The sequence below is a fragment of the Eublepharis macularius genome, chromosome 12 (assembly GCF_028583425.1).
Source record: "Eublepharis macularius isolate TG4126 chromosome 12, MPM_Emac_v1.0, whole genome shotgun sequence".
NCBI classification, from domain to species: Eukaryota; Metazoa; Chordata; class Lepidosauria; order Squamata; family Eublepharidae; genus Eublepharis; species Eublepharis macularius.
Window position 1 is genome coordinate 10459861 of NC_072801.1, and position 23427 is coordinate 10483287.

Below are 23427 nucleotides of genomic sequence, written 5' to 3' on the forward strand. Positions count from 1 at the left end.
CTTGCTGCTCACCGGAGTCCACAGCCCTTGGCTCCTCTCCTGCTCCACGTCCTGGATTCGGGAGAGCTTAGCTGGAATGGCTGGGGGCAGATGACAGAAAGCTGGGGCCCTGTTTGCTGGCCGCTTGCTCTTGGCAGGCGGGCTAAGGCAGTGCTGCTTGGCAGCCAGCCTGTCACATTCATGCGTCCTTGGGGGGTATATGTTATGTGCTTAGCTGCTTAGCATCAGAGAAAAAGTAAAAAGCAGAAAAGAGCAGCCCTTCCTGGGTTCATCTTAATTCATGTGGTTGCCCCCAGTCCCAAGCAGGGCAAAGCCCCTTCCAACCTTGCTTCTATCTTCTCCCCCCTTTACCTTTTTTATTCAATTCTGTAAATAGTAAGCTTTTTAGGATGCAAGGAGCTGGGTTTTCAAAGAGGGGGCTATATCATATATGTTTTGTTTTGTTTTGTTTGCCGTCAAGTCGCAGCCAACTTACGGCGACCCCTGCTGGGGTTTCAAGGCAAGAGACATTCAGAAGTGGTTTGTCGCTGCCAACCTGTGCGTAGCGACCCTCAATTTCCTTGGTTGTCTCCCATTCAAGTGCTAACCAGGGCTGACCCTGCTTAGTTTCCAAGACCTGACAAGATTGGGCTAACCTGGACCATCCAAGTCAGGGCATTTTATATGTGACTCCTTTAAAAAAGCAGAGACTATGTCAGTGAGGAAGCATGTGCAGCTGTGGCTTGCTTGATGCTTGCTTTACTGTCCCTTAGGCACCAAGCCAAGCCATGTCTTTTCCCCAGGCTTTTAACTGAGCGGGGTTCCATCTTTTTAGCAGTTTTTGTGGTCTGCTTCTAGCCTAAAGATATCATTGTGGCTGTTGAATGTTGTTTTATATTGTTTTTATGACTTTGGGTTGCTTTGTTATTGATCATTCTTAAGGGTTTTTAAAAAATGGTTTTATTGTATTGTTTCTAACTTTGCGAGTAACCTTGGGCAGGTCTCTGGAAACGCAACTTGTGAGAAATAATAAATAAATACAAAAACACACTTCCAAATTGCCTGATTGCTGTGGCAAGCAGTCACATTTTGGCCTGTAAATTCTTGCTGTGGTGACCAAAGCAGGCATTCTCACGGCATTCTTGTTTCTCCTGGGTAAGGCCAAACCCATTATGTTGTCAGAACAGACCAGGACATTATATAGGGGAGATGCTTGTGCCTAGTTCTAGTCTATAATATTATCTTCCACTTTTAGAGATATATTACCTGGATTTGTGGGATGCTAAGTTCCAAAACTGTACTAACCAGATTAATTTATGAGAGCGGTAAAAGCTCCTTGGAGATACAATATTAATCTCAGTGATAACAGAGCGTGCAAGCTTTTAATTGGATGATTAATGAAGAAAACTCTGCTGCATTTTTGTAGTACGCTACAAAGGAATCTACCTTTCTTTTGTAACACAGGGAAGTTCGTGTTGTGGTGTTTTAGAGTCAGGACTTGTAGCACGCTCTGCAGTACAAAATAAAAATAAAAGAAAAACAGAATTGCATTATGTTAAAATATGTAAACGAATCATATGTACATATTTGTAGTGTTTTTGCATTGTTATAATAATAGGGGCAGAAACAGGGCCGATTCCAGACGACTAACCTGAAGGCGCTGCATGCCGCCATGTTCCGGATCGCGACGGGGAAAACGCGATATTTCGCGTTTTCCCCGTCACGATCCGGAACATGGCGGCATGCAGCGCCTTCAGGTTAGTCGTCTGGAATCGGCCCAGGAAAGATTCAAGAATAACAGGGAAGAATAAACGGTTATTTCAGCAACACATTTTTAGGCCTAGTTTTAGTTAGTGCCCAGTCCAAATACTTGAAACCAAGAAGTAATGAGCTTGGCCCAGATCTTTTCTCACCACTGCAAGAATTATTCCAGCCTTCTTTCTCTGCTTTAAGAGACTGTATCGAAGGATTCATGGAAAAATATAACATTTCAGAGGGGCTTAGCTGAACCAGAGAGAGAGAAGAAGCATATTATTGCGGCTCTTTCAGTGATGGTAATCTGCTATTTTTAGGATGTTTTTCATTTTACAGGGGTTACCCATCTTGGGCCCTATTTTTCTGAGAGAAAGGTGGGTCTAGAGAGAAAGAGAAAGACAGAGAGGAACCATACTTTTGCTGGCTATTTTAACAGTGTTCATTTGCTGTTTTTAGGATGTATTTGATTTTGTGCTTGTTGCCTATCTTGGGCCCCAGGTTTCTGACTGAAAAGTGGGCCTATAAATGTGTTAAATAAGTAAGGGGCTGCAAAGGAGAAAGGACAACACAGTTGGAAGAAGCAGAGACCTTTGGATGGTGGAGGGTGAAGGAGCCAGTTGAGGGAAGGACAGAGGCAAGGATACGTGGAGGCCAGGGACCAGGGTAAGGCTGAGGGGCTTGTGGTTGACAGGAAACCAGGGTAGGGGTCTGATGAAGCATGCAGTTCTGGAGACTGTTAAACCCCCATCTCCATGTTCTTTCTAGGCACTGCTGGCGTGATTATCTCTCTCAGCCGCATCTTCACCAAGCTCCTTTTATCTAATGAGAAAGAGAATACCATCATCTTCTTCTTCATCTCCATCAGCCTTGAGCTCACATGCTTCATTCTGCACCTCCTGGTGAAACAGACGCAGTTTGTGAAGTATTACACAGCTCGTTCCCGAGACGTGGCACCTGAGTTCAAAAGGGCCGGGGACCATGGCACTGGCTACAGGGTTCACCATGACGTCACTGCAGAAGATGTCCGATTCGTATGTTTTCTTCTCCAGGCGCAAGTGGCAGCGCATTTCTGTGGGAGTGGGAGAACACCTTTCGTTCTAGTGCTGTAAATCCTTTGGAGAGAAGGAAATAAAATTAGCGAGTTGTTGGCAGGCAAATGGGTCCATGTCAGTTTGGGAATTCCAGTCAGTTTGGGAATTTCAGAGGCAGTGATTAATTCTGATGGAGGGGTATTATGGGGTGGGTAATTTCTTTTTCTGAAATTCACTTGTTTAGAAATAGCCACGATTCCTATTTTTTTCTCTTTTAAGAGCAGGATTTCTCTTTCATTTCTCCTTGAAGAGAAATCAAGGCACCCTTTTGTAACTTCAACCTTTGCAGTTGTTTTATGTTACATTCCAGGGTGTTTAACTCTGGTGCTCTAGCAGGAAGATAGGAAGGCCTTGGAAGACATTGCCTGCCTCTGAGCGTCTACAGAGTGAAATTCTGAAATGTTGCAGAACCTTCGTTCCTGCCCTTCCTCTCTTCAAATTTCAATTTGATCAAAAAGGAATTGTTTAAAAACTGACTCCAAATACCTAAAGAGAGGAAAAGCGAAGGGAGAAACTGGGTAAAAAGGAATTCTGGGTCCTGTTCAGACGTGCAGTCTTCCCTAAGGGGAAATCCCTTCCTACTGCTTTCAGACAAAAAAGGCTGTGTGTACGCTTGGGCTTTTTGCGGCCTCCCCAGGCTATGTCCTCTGCTACCTCTAGAGGCATTTTCCCACTCTGAAAAAATTTGGTTGGTTTAAAAAAAAAAAGGATGATGGATGACTGCTCAGTTATTTGAACTAAGTGGGGTGTTTTTAAAAACAGAATTCGAAACATGGACTAACAGGCTCTTGGAGCAGCAGGAAAGGTGGGACTGAATCAGCATTCCGTGCATTCCTTTCATGGACTGTTGAGCTGAAATATTTATATCCTACAGGGGTGAAAGTAACTTAAATTTCTGTGTCTCTTGGGGGACTTGAAGCAGAAGATGGGAAGTTCCACTTTGGTCACTTTCTTAACTCTGTACCAGACTGTACACACTTAACTTTCACCCTGATATCCTGCTTCTGAGAAGGAGCATACAAAATATTTTTCTTAAATCCCATGTTTTTGCAAGTAGGTAAAAATATATGATAAAATCAAAGACACAAGCCAGAGGCTCAAAGTATTTCATAACTGCTGAGCGATCTGCACCTAAGTCCCTCAATTACTCACTGGCATTGGCTGGCTGGCTGGTTGGAAGGAAGAAAGGATGGATGGATGGGTGCGGGGAGTCACAAAAGTGAATGCCACAGTAAATCTGTTAATTTTCACAGCAAAAGAAGAAATACTCTTGTGGCATCTTAAATTCCGACAACTCTATCCCACTGCAAAACCCACTGATTCCTGTGACTGCAGAAGATGGGACCCTCCCAACTGTAGGGCAGGGCTGTTTTCTTCAGGCATGTAGAAGGAGCACAAAATGTTGGAGGGGCCCTGATGCAGTGCGCAGTGGCTGTCAAATGGCATGGTAGATCAGGAAGTCCCTGCGTTGAATCCTGCCCCTGCAACACATTGACCAGGTGGCCGAAGGCAAGCTATACTTTCCCAGATAATGAACTAGCCTGCTTTACAGGGCTCTTGTGCGGATGATCACATGCTAATGCCCATCAAGGGCTTTGAGGACGAGTGCTTATACAAATGCTAAGTATTCTTCTTGCTTCTTTTTTTCCCTCCCAGGAAAACCGGCCTCGTGGTCCAGAGGGCTCCCCTCCGGACACCTTCGTGCAGGAAGGGGAGCTGGTTGGCAGTGGCACCTATATGAGGTTTGACGTCCCATCCCACAAAGTGAAAAGGAGCTGGCCCAGCTTCAGAGGTACGAATGCAGTGATTCTTGGGGAAAGTGCAGTTGTAAAGGCCTAGTTCTGAAAACACCAGCCAGGTGTAAGCATAACACACCTGAAACGTTGGCTCATGTCACAAGCTGGTGGGCAGGAGCTGGAAAAAATGGTAGCTTTTCCCAGTGAAGTCATGGATGAGCTGAGATTCTTAACACAGCCAGGGGAGCCCAGCAGCTGCACCAGAAAAACAGGGCTGTACTTATCTGTAACTGTTATTCATGAAGTGTTCTTCTGTACAGTCCCATATGGTGGACTGTGCATGCACAGGGCAGCCCTGCACATGTGCAGTATCCATGTGGGACTGCACAGAAGACATGATGATGAAAACAGGGTTGCGCTTACCTATAACTGTTGTTCACCAAGCGTTCTTCTGTGCAGGCACACATGGGGAACTACGCATGCACAAGCCAGCCAAGTGCATGTGCAGTTCCCATGTGGGACTGCACAGAAGACACGACAGTAAAGAGCATGAGACCCTCAACTTCTGTACTGCTTCCAGCATGGTTGGTCCTGCATGAATCCTGCTGCTTCAGGGAGCTACATAGTTTGCTTGCTTGGTTGAGCTGGCTCTACCGATTCCAGCCTGATTTGTGTTCCTTTGGTGTCCATGCACAGATATGATGCTCCATCGCTACATCGTTTCCCGGGTGATCTGGGCATACATGTTGTCGATAGCAATGACTTACTTCATCACGCTGTGCCTCTTTCCTGGACTGGAGTCAGAAATCCGGAACTGCACCCTAGGGGAGTGGCTCCCAATCCTTATCATGGCAATCTTCAACCTCTCAGACTTTGTGGGCAAGGTAGGACTTGGCCTGCCTCTGGGCACTGGGACAGAGTGCAAAAGAAACCATGTTTTGTCCACATTTTTGTTTGCCGTTCTGTATATGGGTTTCCTAGAGCAATTTTCTGTTACCAATTTGCTAATGAGCTCAGAGAAGTGACTGGCCTCTGTATTATTTTAGGAGCTCTCCTGGCCACCTGTGAGCTGTGTTGCTGGCCCTTAACCTTTTACAAAGGAAGTGCCTCCTTTGCAGTTTATGAAAGCTTCACTGAGTTCACAGGTACTAGGATAGACTCTGGAGAGCAGCGCCAGTTAGTGCTCTTCAGTATACACCGAAGGTCTGACTCAGTTTAAGGCGCCTTGCCTGGTTGGCTAGAAATGGTCTGTACTGCATGCGATAAGGCAGATTACTTCCACTGGGTAGGCAGCTTTCTGCAATGCAGCATGCTCTGGGCGGTTGGTGGAGGTAGATCGCTTCTCACTGGAAATGCTGTCTCTCCAGCCTGGTCAGAGCAAAAAATAACCTGAATTCTACACCTCCAAAAATTGGCTGTGATTTGTAGAGTTAATACAAATCAATCAGCTTTATACAGCACACTTACTTTATATAATTTATTTTGTTTCTGAAGTCCTGATGACTGGAAAAGCGACCAGCCATTTCCCCACACATGAGAGATGACCAAAAGTTCCCCAGATTTCATCAGGCACTGGCCTAAAGACTTTCAGCTTACAAGAAGACCTAGAAAAACAGTGTTGCACTTACCTGTAACTGTTGTTCATCTAGGTCTTCGTGCAGGCACACATATGGGACTGCACGGAAGACCATTGATGAATGTTTTGTTGTGAATTGAAGTCACAAGTCTCAGAATGTTCCACAGCCATAGTCAGACTTTGCGCTTCTGTGATGCTGGCACAAAATGGCAGTTCTAATAACAGTGGTTAATAATTCCGTATAAGTAAAATCTCCATGTTCAGGGACTTGCTGGGAGACAACAGCTGGGGAGGGACTGCAGCTTTGCAGCTTTCATAGCTAACTCGTGTGCTTCGTGGAAGTACCTGACTGGCTGCTCTGGGAAAAAGGATGCTGCATTTGAGAGTCCGTTGCATTTGATCCAGTGGTATGTTTCTTATGGCAGAAACGTGGCAGAAACATTCTAAAAAGCAGTCCTGTTGCTGGAGCACTCTCTCTCTCCCTGCTTGCAGATTCTGGCTGCCTTGCCTTACGACTGGCGGGGGACCCACCTTCTCATCTATTCCTGTCTGCGAGTTGTCTTCATCCCGCTGTTCATCATGTGCGTGTATCCCAACGGGAAGCCCACCTTTGGTCACCCGGCCTGGCCTTGCGTCTTTTCCCTCCTCATGGGGATCACCAACGGCTACTTTGGCAGCGTACCCATGATCCTTGCAGCTGGCAAAGTGAGCCCAGAGCAGCGGGAGCTGGCAGGTCAGTGGGAAAGCCTATCAAACCCTGAGTAGTTGATCTTAAACCCTGATAGGTTGGGTGCAGTCTTTTCCAAGGAGATCAGGCCCCAGATGCTCTTCTTGCTGTGTTGTTGTTATGATGGGGCAGGAGTCAGCGGTAGAGACAACTTACATCTTGCAGGGTGCAATGCAGCTCTGCGCTCTGCCTCCAGAGACACACTGCATTCCCCGACACTATCAAGACAGCAGTGGTGGTGTAGTGGTTAGAGTGTCAGACTAGGATCTGGGAGACTCAGGTTGGACTCCATGCTCTGCTCACTCAGCCCAGCCTGTTTCCCAGGGTTTGTTGTAAGGATAAAATGGAGACGAGGAGAACGAAGGCTGCTTTGGGTCCCTGTTAGGGAGAAAGGTGGGATGTAATTGAAATAAATAAAATAAATATAAGTCGAGTCCCTGTGGCGAGGTTTTGCCTCCACTGCAAAGCACTCCTCTTCTTTGTAGGAGTTAATGGGCAGCCCTGCACTGAGTTATGTAGCAGATGAAACACATGCATTTTGCAGACTCGAGCAGGCCCACCTTCGAAATAGCACAAACATGGTCTGTGCATGCAAAGGCGACCATTAAACAAGCAGCAAGATCATGCCAAGGTCTCACGGGCATTTTGTCTGCCTTCCACCAGCATCCTGCCGCTGCCAGCCCCTGCACAGCCCTTCCAGGGGGCTGCTCACCCACATCTGGTATCCAGAGGTAGATGTAGGTGGAGGGGAGGCCCATCCAGCGATCGCTTTGTAGCTGCTGATAGACCATGAATTGTCTTTAAAGCAAGTGGGGCTTAATGGCAGGATCAAACATCCCGAGGAGGAGAAAATATTTTAAATGGGATAGACTATCCTGGAAGGGAGGGAGGAAGAAAGGCATTCTGAGGGGACAGATGGCCAAGGAGACAGAGTGTTCAATCAGATTCCGTGAGGGAAACAGAACTGTTATAAAGGAAAGAAACTAGTAGGATTTGTAAGAGAGAACGTAATCTGGTCAAGTTAGTAAAATTGTCGAAGGAAATATAATTAAGAGAAAATGGCATTGTTTCTGGGGATGGAAAAGGAGGCTCTGATTCAGAAGTGCAAAGAGCTAAATTTACCTCATGAGGGGACAAGTGTAGAAGAACTGAGAGTTATATTGATACAAAGGAGTGTGGAGCCTAGTAGAACCGTAGCTGAGAGAAACCCAGAGGGAATGTATAACCCCAGTCCAGAATATTTAGAGTTTCTGAGAGAAAAGTGGAAAGCTGAAATAGAACTTAGAACTCATGAGATGGAAAGACAAACCAGTTTGGAAGCAGAACGATTACAATTAGAAAGAGAGAGACTTAAGAATGGGGACAAAAAGGAGGGAAACTTTGAACCCAGAGCTGATTTTCCTCGAGTTACCGCAAAAGATTTTATGGTGTATGTGTCAGGAGAAGATCCACAAATCTTCCTGTCAGCTTTTCAAGTGTAGCTCTTGACTAGCAACTCATCTCGTGGCAGCAAGTATCTGCCTTCAGTCTCCCCTCCCTATCACATTCTTTATTGTCCCTCCCAGGTAACACCATGACCGTCTCGTACATGACCGGGCTGACGCTGGGCTCTGCCGTGGCCTATTTTGCATACAGCCTCACCAGCACGTCCCACAGCACCTGCTTCCATTCGGAAACCTACAACGGCTCAGTCTCGGCAGGGTTCTGAACTGGGCTGCTTGAGGCGGTTCTGTGCAGCTACGGGCAAGCAAGGGAGAGAAAGAGGATAAGGTCAGTTGGCATCCCTGCAGGGCTAGCCTGAGACGCTTTTGGTGCCTGAGGTGGAAAAATCAAAAGGAGCTCCATACTGACTTAACATTGGCACCAGGAAGTTCTCCACCACATGCAGTGCTGGACTGAGTGGGAGCCACCCACGTTCTCACGAGCAGGACTTCCTGGCAGATTGTGCCCCTTGGTTCTGATCTGCCTCCCGCTCCACCACCCTCCGTGGCACCCAGAATCCGCAGCCTGAGGCAGTCGCCACTTCCCAGCCTTCTGTGTTTTAGGTGCCTGCCTAATCACCAGCTGAAACCATAATGTTTTCCTCCAGCCTAACCATGAATTATATGAAGCATTCTAGGTTTTGGAAACCTGGAAGAATTGCCACAAAACTGGGAGGTGGGGGTGTTGAATGGCCTGGCCGGTGGATACACAGCTTTATATCTTTTTCCCTTGGTACAAAAGGGTTGAACAAGGAAAATGACTGTCCAAAACTGGGATTAGCAATTTCCTTGGAGGTGATTTGGGGGTACCTGGTATGAAGCACTCAGACACCTCTGCCATAAAACAGCCTTCCTAATGTCGCTGTTCTAATCAGGCTGGTCTTACCAACTTATAAATACTTCCTCCCAACAGAGGGGAAAAGAATTAGATGCACTTGGTTTTCAGTCTGCAGCAGTGAAGATTTTCCTAGTCTGTACTCTGCTAAGATGCAGAAGATGGGCACGAGTTTGAATGCTCATCCCTTTAAGAAAAACAAAACAAAAACAACCCTTTCCTCCCAAAATCTCTGCATCTAAAACACTAGCATGTCAGGGAAAACCCTTTGTATTGCTAGATTTCTAGGTGAGGGACATTTTACAGACAGAGGCCCAATTCCACAGGAGAGCTCCCTTTGCTTATAGTTCTCTGCTGTTTGAGGTAGGAGAACATGTTCCTTACGATGATCTCCAACTTCCTTTCAGGGTGGAAGAGAGCAAGAGGCATGAATTGCCTGCTTCCATGGGGTCTTCTCAAAGGATTTCAGAAATGCTGAGGAAGGATAAAGTGACAGAAGCCCTTGCTGAGAAGAGGAAGGGCAGATCTGGCCTCCTCTCCTTCCTCTTGCTGGCCATTTTCACACTGCTTAACAGCCACAGATCATCGCGCCAAGCTCCCAGAACGACAGCGTCTTCCTGGCACGATTATGCTGTCATTCTGGGAGCTTGGCGTGATGTTCCGTGGCCGGTAAGCAATGTGAAAATGGCCACTGTTTTCTCCTGTGGTATAGTGCCAGGGATTAGGTGGCAAGGACGCGTCCCAAACATTGCGAATCTGCGCCACGTACAAGGGTTGATGGTTTTACTCAGAGGAGGATTGTGGGCCTCGTGATTCTTAGTAAAAGTCTGGGCCATCTCGACCATTGCCACCTCAATGTAACTTGCCTCCATCCCCAGGTTTGTGGGAAGGAGCTCCTCTCCAGCCAGACTCTTGAAGGAGGTGGCTGGGTGCAGAAAGCTGTGCGGACTCCCTAGCGTACTTTTTTCCAGCCTCTGGCCAGGAAGCCCACCTGGACTCTTGAAACTCTGACTCAAGTGCTACAACTGCAGGTGGCCTGCAGCCACAGCCAGTTTGACCCTCCAAGACTCCATTCTCTCTTTGGGGCTGAACTGACGCTCTTTGTCTGGGCCACTGCCAAACTGCTGGAAAACAGCAGGATGTGTGGCTTAGACGGGGAACATGGCGAAACCGCCTGCTGCTGCTTCCTCTCGCATCCCTTCTACTGCCAGTACCTCCCCACCCCTCAGTTGTGGCAAGCAAGCTTTTGAGCCCAGCGGGAGGAAAGAGGTGTCTCCACCCTCCCAGCCTTGCAGCTGTTTAGTGGGCCGGGTTCTAGCACCGTTTCTGATTCCCAGTGTCCTTCTCCCTGCTCTGTCCCACATGGCCCTGATTTGTATGGTCCCTATCAAAGGCTGAGTCTGTTCTGCACCCCTGTGGAACAGCTACAGCCCTGGTTCAAGCTAGCACTAGCCACTTCTCAAGGTGCACCGTCCTTAGGAAGCACTCCTGCCCAAAGAGTGTTGCTGATCACCTGTCTGACCCTTCACTGTGTGCATGCCCAGCTATGCCTCATGTTCTGCATGGCTCAGCCAGCCTCGCTCACAGCAACGGGGCTATAGAGCCTCTAACCAGGCTGAGAAGAAGAAACCTTTCAGGAGAGGTCGAGGGTTTCACCTCCATCTCTCTCCACTGTCAACTCTTTGTTTATGTGTGTGTGTGTGTGGTTGCTGATGAATAAAACTGGATTTTTTTCTAAACACACCGACTTTCTGGCTTCACTTCCATTTCTACTCCGATAGGGAAGCCTCGTGTGTTTGTGTGTGTGTGTGTACACGCACACATACATGTGCATGTGTAGGAGGGGCATCTCTCTGCCAAGATCCAAGCACTCCTCCTGTGGAACTGGTGATGTAAAGCCAGTGGGAATGCTGGCAGAATGCAAATCATGTACAACTTGCAGGGGGCCAAAAAACAGTAAATAAGGCTCAAATAATTTGTCGGGCCTGGCTAAGGGATTTTCTCAGACTCTGCACTTCATCAGACACAGCTGTATGAGTTAAAGGTCTTTATTAGAGATTGCTCCCTAGAAGTATACTGTACATAGCAATTGCTTGGAATGCCAAAGCAAAGTCCTCCCAGAAAAGTTATACGCCCAGTCTCTTCCCCCCAGTTCAAATGACAGTCAGTTGAAGTTGGCACGGAGTTGCGAAGCTCGAGAATCCTGGCAGAGATGCAGAGCCGAGTTTCTCAAGGTCGGTCGATTCCCAGACGCTCAGTCCCAGCTGCATTGATAACACCACTCAGTTCAAACAGCAACAAAGCCTAACAAAGACACAGTGAAGCAAGAAAGCAACTATACTACTACCCACCCACCCCACCCCCCGGAGATAGACATTCACAGGTATGGCAGGCAGGCTGGCTTGCCTGTCTGACATAAGTCTTCAAACTTGGGCTGAGCCAAGGTAGGAATTGGGGCTAGGGGGGGCCTGGTAGGATCTTGGGGAACTCAATTATCAGCTACCCGGCTGCTGATCCAGTAAATAAAATAAAGGCTAGAGGCTAACATCACAGGAGTGCCTGCAAATGCAGTCCCCTGATTAAAGGTTCCTTGGAGATTGCTCAAAGGGAATTAATTCAGTATGCTAAGGAGAGGCAGCAGGAAAAGGTGAGCAGTGGAAGAGAGAGAGAAGAAAAAAATATAGGTAGGCGGGAAAGAAGATGGATTGAATAATAAAAAAGTACTTCCTGAGAGCACAAAGTGGGCTTAGTCTGAAAGTCCTTCTGCTTCAGAGTGAGTGTGTGTGTGTGTGTGTGTGTGTGTGTGTGTGTGTGTGACGGCCAAAAGCAGCGATGCTTGCTCTGTGAATGGAGAGCCACATGCGAGTTTCCTCTGGTTCTTCTTCCTGTGTCCGTTTCTGCTGCTTTGCATGACTGGGTGCCCTGAAGTTAATCTGTGCAACAATTAAATTGTTGGAATTTACTTTAGCTGCAGAGAATTTATTTGCTTATAGTTATATTAATGGTTACATTTAATATTTGGTGAGATGATGTGCAGGGCAGACAGTAGCCATGTGGCTCTTGTGGTTGATTACAAATGTGGCCTTCTCTAAGCCATGAAAGGAGATCCACTTGTCTAAAGTCACTGCACTCCATGTGGATTTTTTGGGGAAATGGATCACAAGCAGGGCATTGAAGCTTAATGGTAGAACGTGCTTTGCAGATGGGGTCAAACTCCAAGCTTTTGATAGGAGTCGTAAGCAAGGTTTAAGTACCTGATACCTGGCTCTGTTAAGCCTCTGCCAGTCCCCATCTTGAGCAAGGTTTAAGGCAGCTTCAGGAGCTGGGTGCGTGTAAGATGTTTTGTCACACCTGAACATGGTACAGGCATCCATTCCAAGACCTGCACTGCTGCCTAGAGGTGATGCAGGGCCACCTCCTGGGCCACTGATGGCTGGGAGTGAGGGAAGTTCCAGCAAAGCATCAGCACCTTCCTCTAAGCAACCTCTCTAGGGCTGGTTCTCCATCCCTTTTCTTAGGGTAATATCACGCCTCTGATGATGTTGAAGGCACCCCTCAGATGGAACAGATGGAGCTGCAGATGCCAGCAGTGGCATCCATAACCCCCTGCTTGACGTCAAGATGGGAATTCCCAGAGAGTCCAGTGATGGATGCGGGGACTCCCCAAACGCACATCAGATACAGACGCATTGGAAGGAGCACTCAGTGCAAGGTCAAAAGCTTCTAGGCTATGCCTAAAAGGAAGTTTCATAGCGTGAGCTCATTGTTTCAGGCTGGTACTGTGTAGGAGGGCAAGGGTGTCAAACATACAGCCCGCAGGCTGGATCTGGCATCTCCAGGATTCTTTTCCAGCCAGTGTGCAACTGGGAGAAAGGGCAGGAGGCTGGAGGCTTTTGATGTACCTCCATTCTGTATTCCTCAAGCAGTACGCAAGGGGGGGGGAGTTTGGAGGAGGAGTCTCTCCTATATGAGGGTCTCCATTGGGAATGGGGCACAGTAGTGGCAACAGTGGCAGCTTAGATGAGAGGCGGTGCGCTGGCAGCTCTCAGGAGGGGAACTGGCAGGGAAGGTAGTTGGTGCAGCTCCACTCGGGGCTGCAGACACTCCCCCCCTTACTCTCAGGTATTGCCCAGTCTTCCCGTTTTGTCCGGGGTTGTGAGGGAATGGTGCTGCTGGTGGACGTGGTGAGTAAATGCCCTCGGAGCTGGCAGAGGAACAGGGGAGGTTGGGGAAAGCAGGGCAAGGAGTGATTAAGACAGCGGAGGTGGGCAGTGGGGAGGCAGCTGGGTTGGGGAATTTCTTGGCCAAGACTCCCTCCGTGGCTTCTTGTCTGTCCTGCCTTGTGCTTAGCTTGTATGGTTGGGTCCTTGGAATCTTCCCAGGGGAGAAGTCCGGACACAAAGCAGAAACAAAGGGCGTTCTCAGTTGGCTCCATGCCCAGACTAGCCTTGCCAACCTGGGGGAATCGTGAGGCTGCTTCAGCGACTTGGGTGTGTATATGTGTGTGTGTGACAAGGAAGAAGAGAATATTCATGCCATAAAATCTTTATAATATGCGGAGAATGGACAAAAGTGAGCCCTTTTCTCCCAACAGGGTTACATTTAGAGCCTAGTTATAATACTCAATTTCATTACTTTCATAGCTACCCGGGGGCTGCAAGCCATTGCATTTTTATGCACTGACACTTGTTTTTAATCTGATCACGCCGATGTTTCCTAACTAGTTAATATATATATGAGTGAATACAGGGCTTTTTTTCAGCTGGAACGTGGTGGAACGGAGTTCTGGCACCTCTTGAAAATGGTCACATGGCCGGTGGCCCCGCCCCCTGATCTCCAGACAGAGGGGAGTTGAGATTGCCCTCCGCGCCGCTTGGCACGGAGGGCAATCTAAACTCCCCTCTGTCTGGAGATCAGGGGGCGGGGCCACCGGCCATGTGACCATTTTCTCGGAGGGCAACCCACTGAGTTCCACCACCTCTTTTCCCAGAAAAAAGCCCTGAGTGAATATATATGTAGTATTAATTATGCAAGACACAATGGCAATGTGTTCACGTCAGATTCTGCTTTGTCCTTTCTATGGATGCTGTATTGCTACCACTGCTAAGTTTTAGGTGGGTAGACATGATGGCCTGCAGTAGAACAGCATGATTTGAGTCTAGCTGGTCCAATAGAGACCAACAAGGTTTCCAGGGCATAAGCTTCCGATAGTCAGACTTCCCTTCTTCAGATATGAGTGGGAATGGAGATCCCTGAGCCTTTATAGCCCACGCAAAGGTGGGTGGGGTGTAACAAGGGAGGGGCATCAGGATGTAAAGAGTCAATGCAGCTTGGTTAGAGCAGAAATTAGCATCTGTAGTGAGATAAGACTCCTAGAACTCTTTACCTAGTAAGCATGTTTGTATTTTGAGTAAGAAATATCAATTGGGTTTGCCAGTGTCCTTTATAAAGTTTAAATCACCAGTAAGTGGCATTAAATTTTATGGTACACACAGCCCAGCCCAACACAGTGACATTTATGTCAGATCTGGCTCTCAGATCTGCCAAACAAACAAGTTTGGCACCCCTGGCATGTGCAGGAGGGGGGGGAATGAGCAGTAGGGTCTCCATCCACTAGATGGCACTGTGAGCTTAGTTGGTAGCTCTGGCATCCTAGCTCCTAAAGCTTGGGAAGATGCAAGCAGCTGGTTGCTAGTAAAACAGATCTCTTTACATGGCACCACGTGACTCTCTTAGATTAGTATTCTGAGTGATTTCTGCAGAGGAAAATAGCAAGGTGAAGGCCCTCCAAGACCTCCTCCGACCGGAAACAAAGAAAAAAAATCCGCCAGCTCTTGGGGTTGGCTGGAAACTACAGCCGCTTTGTGCCCCATTTTGCCACCTGGGCAGCCCCACTATCTGATCTACTAAAAAAGGGGGTCGTGGAACCAGTCCCATGGGACTCAACACACCAGCAGGCCCTGGGCCAGATTGTACATGTCCTAACACATTGTTAACTGACCCTTTCATGGCCAAGTTAAGCTTTTTGCATGCGAGAGAAATCTTTGGCTAGTTTGGACTGGGGGAAAAAACCTTAATGGAGAACAAAAGATGCCAGACCGACCAGTTCATAAAGTTACAGAATTTATTCAGATCAAGCTTCACAAAACACCGGAAAACTTTCAAAAATCATGGTACAGAGCTCTAAAAAGCCAAACTATAAAGTTGTAGGGAGATAGAAGAATTACAATTGGCAAAACATTTAGTAAGGCACAGCAGAACATAGTAAATTGTCTTGCCAAACCAAGATCCAAAATGTATGTACTGGTGGAGGGAGAGCTTCACCTTTCTTTCTAGGCCTGAAACAAAAGGAGAGAAGCAGGGGAAAGTATGTGTACTTTCCTTCCTCTCCTTCTAGCTTCCTGCACCTCTCAGGTTCAGTTTTATACTCTTTTTAAACATTCTCTTCCCCTCTCTTTCACCAATAAGATCTCTCGGAGTCATCTTCTGGCAGGAAAGCACCCAAAATTCCGTAAAATCTGCAAAATGGCTGGGTCAACAACTCATTCCAATATTTGCTGTCCTTGCCCAAATTATGATAATTTATTTCAACATACACCAGCAAAAATCCCCTGGGTTATTCTGACCCATTGCAACCATGTCTTATTGCAGTATGTGATTATACAAATGTCCCCTCACGATTCCATTTTGTTTAGCGCACTTGTCGTAGCAGCTTTATATCCGATTATGGCTACACATGAAGAGATATATGATATATGATTGCTGTGTGATTCTGTGTTAATAGGCACGTGTAAATGTGTATATGTATGTAATGTGTAATGATTGACAATACTTGTATCATTTTGTATTAAGTAGCTTCAGCAGAATGAGTATATAGCTAACTCTAAGTTAGACTCTTATCCTAGATAAACTCCAGTAGCTTACAGAGAAAGGAAAGGAAACTGTTTGTGAAGAAATAGAGAGAAACTTAAACTAATCAGGAGATAACACTTTCTATACCTTTGTGGACCGTCACTCCCTTCTTATGAATGTATATGTGTGCGTATCTATAAACATTAGGCTTCTTCTCATAAAAATCAGATGTTTTAGCATCGTACAGCGTAGTTCCTTTTAATGGTCTGAATCTTAAAAGTCACAGACGGAAAACCTCTGAATAATAATTGAATCTATAACTTGATGTTCTCATTTCTCCCCCCCTCCCCCGCCCCGCCAAGACCATTGTAGATGAAAAATAAAATCTGCTGATATCTGAAGTTATTTCTCTGGGGCAACTGCCAAGATAAAGGATAAAGCCATTCCACAGTGACCTGGTCAGTTCGTCATGTTTGCTTTTGTCTCAGCAAACAGCCTTTCTGTAAACAGCACACAGCTTGCTTTAGCGACCAAGATCACGGCATTTCATTCAATGAGAAGTAGAAAATATGGCTTCTGTATGGCATCAAATTCATGTCAGTTAGGCTCCATTTCACAGGAATCCTACAACATCCCCCAATGCTAAGGGCCCCAGACTTCTGTCGGCCATTCATGGTCTACACCAATGCCTCCGGAGTTGGTCTAGGGGCAATCCTAGCCCAGACACAAGAGGGGCAGGAGCACCCCATACTTTTCCTCAGCCGAAAATTATTCCCCAGGGAAAAAGCATATTCCACCCTAGAGAAAGAGGCATTGGTGGAAAAGTGGTTGGAAAGTGGGTCAGTCTGACTGGCGGGATATACGTCTAGCAGAACTACATTGGGCGGGCAAGAAACACATTCATAGAGCATGCTGTAGCACCCTCCTGCCGAATGCTGCCTCGGCTGAAGCTACCTTATCCACCTTGTAATGTTTAGTAAAAGTATGAACTGATTTCCAGGTAGCCGCCCTACAAATCCTATCCAAAGACGGAAAGGTCCTATACGCCACTGACATTGCCGCCCCCCTCAAAGAGTGTGCAGTGATTCCCTCTGGAGGGGTAAGCTGTCTAGCCTTATATGCTAGTGTAATGCAGTCCCTAAGCCACCTACTCAGAGTGGCTGTGGATACCACTTGTCCCAGAGAGCAATTCCTAAAGGAGATGAAAATGTTCTCCACCTTCCTAATCTCCTTAGTCCTGTCTATGTAATAACTAAGCGCCCGCTTAACATCTAGCTTGTGCCATTCCTTCTCTTTTTCGTGTCTAGGGTTCTCACAGAATGATGGTAGGACAATATCTTCCCCTCTGTGCAAGGCGGAGTTAACCTTGGGAATAAAGGTCGGATTGGGTCTCAATACTACTCTGTCATTATGAAATATGCATAACTCCTTGTTTACAGACAAGGCCCTAATCTCAGACACCCGCCTAGCCGAGGTAATCCCCACTAGAAATAATGTCTTAAAGGTCAACTCCTTAAGAGGACAAGTGGCCATGGGTTCAAATGGTCCTCTAGTGAGAGCATTTAGCACCACGTTTAGGTTCCACGTGGGAAACCTGTGCACCTGAGGTGGGTTAATTTGCATAGTCCCCTTGAGGAAACGCTTGACATGTGGATGATTGCTGAGGGGTACCCCACTCTTAGAACCCCTAATCGCAGAAATGGCTGCTGTCTGCCTTTTTAGGGTACTGGTGCTGACTCCCTTGTCCAGTCCTTCCTGAAGGAATACAAGTATTTCCCTCACAGAAGCAGCAAGCGGATCAATGTCCCTCTGTCTACACCATGCATAAAATGTCTGCCATGTCCTATTATAGCTTTTGTTAGTGGACCTTCTTCTGGAGGCCAACATGGTGGAAATCACACTGTCTCCATAACCTAGGTCTGACAGCTGTTGACGCTCAATCTCCAGGCTGTTAATTTCAAGGATACCAGATCTGGATGTAACATGTTTCCCTGATAGAGTAGATCCTTCCACTGTGGTAGGCTCCACAGTTCCATGATAGACAGTTGCCTCAGTTCCTGGAACCAGGGCCTCCTTGGCCAGAAAGGCGCAATTAGTATCACCTTTGCCTGCTGCTGTACCACTCTTTGGAGTACTCTGTCCATTATCCTTATTGGTGGAAAGGTGTAGAGAAGAGCCTGGGACCAAGCTTCGTTCAGTGCATCTATTCCTGACGCCCCCTGTTCTCTTAGCCTGGTGAAGAATTTTGGTAGTTGTGAGTTCTCGCTTGAAGCGAACAAGTCCACTTCCGGGTTTCCAAACCTCCTGCATACCTGGGAGAAAACTTCCCTGTTCAGCATCCACTCCGCTTGGTCGACACTGTTCCTGCTCAGCCAGTCCGCCATTGTGTTTTGCGTCCCTGCCACATGTATGGCCTTTATCGAGTCCAGGTTCTGTTCTGCCCAAAGCATGATTTCCTCCGCCTCCCTGTTCAGGTTCCTGTACCTGTTTCCTCCTTGTCTGTTCACATACGCTTTGGCTGTAGTGTTGTCTGTTTGTATCAGGATATGATGTCCTTTCAGTACATCCTGAAGTTCCCATAATCCCATCTTGATGGCCCTCAATTCCAGCCAGTTTATGCTGTTTTGTCTTTCTTGTACTGACCAGGTACCTTGTGCCATGTGGCTCCCTGTGTGTGCTCCCCATCTGGTCAGACTCGCATCCGTACAGCACCTTTCTCGCTGGTTCTCTGAGGGGAATCCCTTCTTGGAATCTGTTCGGTGCCGTCCACCAGTTCAGTTCCTCCTTTAGTGAATCTGGTATCAGTATGCGTTTGCGCCCCCTGCGCGCTATGACCCGTTGGAATGGCCGTAATAATCTCTGTAGCGGTCTGGAATGAAATCTGGACCACACTAACGCATCCTGGCTGGAGACCATCATTCCCAGGAGCTTGGTTAACAGCATGACTTCCGCCGCTACCTCCCCCTGGATAACCTGAATCAACGACCTGATCTTTACTTGTCTCTCTTCCGATAAGAACATCCTGTCCAGGACAGTGTCTATGGTCACTCCCAGGTGCGTGATCCTTTGACACAGAGAGAGTTTGCTTTTGCTCTTGTTGATTACAATGCCGTGTCTCTCCAGGCATGAGATGGTTGTTTGAACATCTTCCACCCCCTTCTGAAGAGAAGGGGTCTTTATTAAGATGTCGTCCAGATAGGGAAAGAGATATACCCCTTCTAGCCTGAGGAACGCCACCAGGGTCACCAGCACCTTCGTGAAAACTCTGGGGGACGACTTGAGCCCGAAGGGGAGAGCCCTGTATTGGAAGTGTTCCCCGTTGTACGCAAAGCGAAGGTATCATCTGTGTCTTTCCATTATAGGGACATGTAGATAGGCCTCCGAGAGATCTATGGATGCCAGAAAATCCCCCTTCTGGATGGCTCCCGTTATAGATCTCATCGTCTCCGTCTTGAACTTGGGTGACACAATGAATTGATTCAGCCAGCGCAAGTCCAGAATTGCTCATATGTCTCCATTCTTCTTTGGTACAGTGAAGAAAATTGAATACACTCCCCTGTTCCGATAAGGGGTAGGTACCAGTTCTATGGCTTTGATAGATAATAGATGATGAATGGCTCCCGTCATTTGTAGATGTTTTGATTGTAAAGGCTTTTTCTGAACATTGACTATTCGATTCGGGGGAAGGGACTGGAACTCCAGAGAATAGCCCCTGGATACTGTCTCCAGTACCCATTTGTCCGTGATTGTCATCTCCCATTGTGAGGCGAATCCCTGGAGTCGTCCCCCCGATCTGTATGGACGTAGGTAGGCCATAGTCATGCCTGCTGATTCTTTTTCTGGCTCTTTGCCTGCTGACTGTTCTTCCGGAAGGAAAAGGATCTGTTATCACTTCTGGGCCTCAGTTGTCATCTGGTCTTGTAAGATCTAGTTGAGCTCTGTCTGAAGGGACGCTTGGAGTCACGAAAGGAATGTCTCTCTTTAGTCTTCGCTTCCTTTCTCTTTGATGGAAGGACCTTCTTCTTCTCCGTGTCCTCCACCAAGTATTTGTCTAGGGCTTCTCCAAATAGTTTGGTCCCCATAAATGGGATCGCTGCTACCTTGCTCCTAGCAGGGGGATCCACGTCCCAATTTCTCAGCCAGGTGTTCCTTCGAGCTGCGACACTGAAGCCCATTGCTCTGGAGGCCATCTGGAATGTGTTCATGGTAGCATCTGCTGCGAAGGCTATGGCCAGGGCTATCTTCTTGACCTCATTCTTAACTTCCTTCGGCACTTCTCTCCCTGCCGCTGTCAGATTAGATGCCCAATTATAGGCTGCTCTGGCGAATAATGATCCAGTAGCTGAGGCTCTGAGCGAGGCAGCTGATGCTTCAAATTCCCTCCGCAAGGCTTGTCTAATTTTCTTATCCGAGGGATCCTTGGGCATGCCTTCTGCGTCCATGGGCAGTACAGATGTGGTAGACAGACTGGTTACTGGATCATCCACCACGGCAGCTTTAGTTTCCTTGCAGCCTCTGGGGCTAGGGAGTAAAACTTATTAAACACTGATTGGTACGTTTTAGGCTTTGCTGGATTTTCCCATTCTGCCTTTAAAACACTATGAAAGATTGCTGGTAGAGGCACTCCTGTGTGTAAAGCACTCACTTTAGGAAGCACTTTCTCCAAGCCTTGAGGGAAGGCCGGGTCTAGTTCCTCTTTTCCCATTTTTATCTGAGTAATTTCTAGGGTTCTCAGGACTTTTGGAAGCATTTTTGGAAAGACCTCCTGGGGGAAAAGTCTGGTTTGTATCACTTCCCCATTATCCTCCTGTTCCTCAGAAAGCTCCCCTTCCTCACTGTCAGAGTGATGGTTAGAAAGCTCAGAATCTGACTGGATCTCCTCTGAAAGACTGGAATCTTCTTCCAGATACTTTACTTGCCTTTTGCTTTTCTTAGCTTTTGGAGGGGTAGAGTAGTGTTTGGACCTGGGCCTCTTACTTGGCCCTGGGGAAGGCTCTTTCTGTGATGTTCCCTGATCCTTAATACTGTCCATAATTTCTCTAAACCCTTTTTTGAGTTCTGTCCTAATCCATGTCAGTAGGTTTTCTTTGGCCTCAGGCCCCGCAAGATCTAACTGGCTGCCTTCCTGGCCTAATCCACTGTGGCCTAGTGAAGATTGAGTTGAGGCAAGAGAGTATGAAGATTCCAGGCCCTCGGCCCTGTCAGGAGCCGTGCTAGGCCCGTCCATGTCTTTCCTGGCAGCCATTCCCGCCACAACTCACTCCCGCCTAAGGTGAAAGGGGGGAGGGGGAGGGGGGGAAACAGAGAAAAAACAACAAGTGGTTCTATTAGCACAGTATGGGCTTCTGAAGAACAGGTTCCCCAGCTGTGCATAGCCCCGGCGTTGCTGCCCTCCGATCCCAGTGCCCTGCAGTGTCACTTACCGGGATTCAGAGGTACAAAGGCTCTGGCTACCACTGCCGCCGGGGCGTGCTTCTGCGGGATTGCCTCTCCAGTTGGCGTGGCGCTCCCCTGCTTTGCTGCACTCTCGCCGCGCGCCTCCTCAGCCTCCCCTTCCACTCCGACGATCTGTTCTGGCGTCCCCCTGTGAAGTGCGCACGAGTGCCTGCTGGCTCGGCGTCAGCTTCGCTTTCTTCTGCTGCGGCGAAAAAACGTTGCTGTTTTTTGGCACCAAAAGGGGCTCTCTGCCGCCGCGGCTGCAAACGGCTGGAAAAACCCTCGGAGGGGGCGGGAGGAAGAGTTGGGGTGGAGGGACAAGCCCTTCCTTTTCCCCAAGAGACTTTTCTTTCTTCTTTCTTCTTTTCTTTTTTTGGATCGGTGCTCAACAGAGCAAAGCAACTTGACTCCCTGCAAGAGCAGGGCCGGCAAAAAACTGGTGTTCCAGGGAAGAGCCCTCCTCCTAGAGGATCGTTGATTTGACCGACCCTGAGGCAGAGGAGGAGCTACTTTCCGTCAGTCAGACTGACCCACTTTCCAACCACGGGATAAGGGAAGACCGCTCACAGCGTCAGACTGTCCTGAGCTAACCAACATGGTGGGGTGCTTGAAGATAAATGTGATGAGTGAGTATGACAGCTGGAGAGTTATACTTGGGGGAGTTTGGAATATAAAGTAATTGGACATGTCATTTCACAGATTAATATGCCTATGAAGAAGTGAGTGGACAAAACGGGGAGAAGATTATATGCTGGCAAAATCTGTAGGTGTGGCTTGACGTGGCTTATTACAAAGTTACACGTTGATTTATGTAGGCGTATGCTGCAAAGACTGTCATCTGATAAAGCCTTGCTGAATGCTTGTGTGCATTCTAGAGACTACAAGATACTATACTCTGGCATGTTTATTTAAGGTGGACTTTAACACAGATTCCTGCAAGCATAAGCTGCAGAGATTGATACTTATATTTCCCTTTATGTATTACTGAATGCCTGTGTACATTCTGGAGAGTATATGAAACTGTCCTTGTATTTTTCCACCAGTTGGATATGTTTACAATTGTATTGATTGATGTCATTGACTGTTAGCACTGAAGCACTTCTGCACTTTATATGTATTATTAAATGCTTGGTATTTGGTTTATATATGGTTTACTCCGGCTAGTTGGTTTTGTGTGTTAGCAATTGTATTTCCGGAGAAGCTCCTGTTGGTTGTATGAAAATATATACAGTCAATAAAGCGCAGAAAGTGCAAAATAGACGGCAGGAGGTGTAATGTCCTTCAGCCGGCGTCTGCTCCCAGACGTCCTTGCCCTATGGACAATTGGCCATTTCCGTTTCACACGTGATATCTTCACACTGTGCTTCCTCAGGGGCACACAATTTACTAGATGCAGAAGAACATACTTATATGTAACACAATACTCACAATACATGGTGACACAATTAAAGTTATTACAATTAAAAATTCTGTTAAACATCTCTACTCACTCTGCCAGTTACCACCAGTTTCTGATACATTACAATTTCACAGGTAATTTATCAATGTCGGCGTAATTACAAGGGTGGATCCCCAGCCTTAAATGCTCTCTCTGCAATTAATTAGTCTCTGTGGAGTCTTAAAGGGAAACTGCTCACAAGAAGCATGATAAATCCCATTCATTATTTAAACCCAACAGGGTTTTTGTTCTCAAATCGAAAATCCATTTCGCCTCCCTCTGCAACAGCACCCGTTGTGCTGATCCACTACCATAGTTGCTCACTACTTCCAGGACCCCGAATCTGTTCTCCTCTAGAGCATGTTTTTTAGTTTGCCAATGTAACACCAAGGGAGCCTCTACCACCTGCCTCCTAATCTTGGACATATGCTCTTGGATTCTGATCTTAACTGGTCTTATCGTACTACCCACATAAAAAAAATGAGCAGGGGCACTTAATGACATACACTACCCCAGCTGTG

General features: G+C 47.3%; 1 protein-coding gene and 1 long non-coding RNA gene across 2 annotated transcripts in view; both read left to right on the plus strand.

The window, feature by feature from the left end:
- SLC29A4 (solute carrier family 29 member 4) overlaps window positions 1–9800 on the plus strand; it is a 30500-nt gene extending 20700 nt beyond the window's left edge. The window contains exons 7-11 of the mRNA XM_054993492.1: window positions 2500–2765; window positions 4482–4617; window positions 5258–5445; window positions 6630–6870; window positions 8430–9800. Coding sequence (XP_054849467.1) covers window positions 2500–2765; window positions 4482–4617; window positions 5258–5445; window positions 6630–6870; window positions 8430–8572 — 974 coding nt within the window. The 3' untranslated portion in view covers window positions 8573–9800. The remainder of the gene's footprint in view (window positions 1–2499; window positions 2766–4481; window positions 4618–5257; window positions 5446–6629; window positions 6871–8429) is intronic.
- Window positions 9801–22005: 12205 nt separating this feature from the next.
- Window positions 22006–22611, plus strand: LOC129340706 (uncharacterized). The gene is made up of 2 exons (XR_008598045.1): window positions 22006–22094; window positions 22168–22611. It is a non-coding gene; the product is annotated as an uncharacterized LOC129340706 (long non-coding RNA).
- Window positions 22612–23427: the final 816 nt, after the last annotated feature.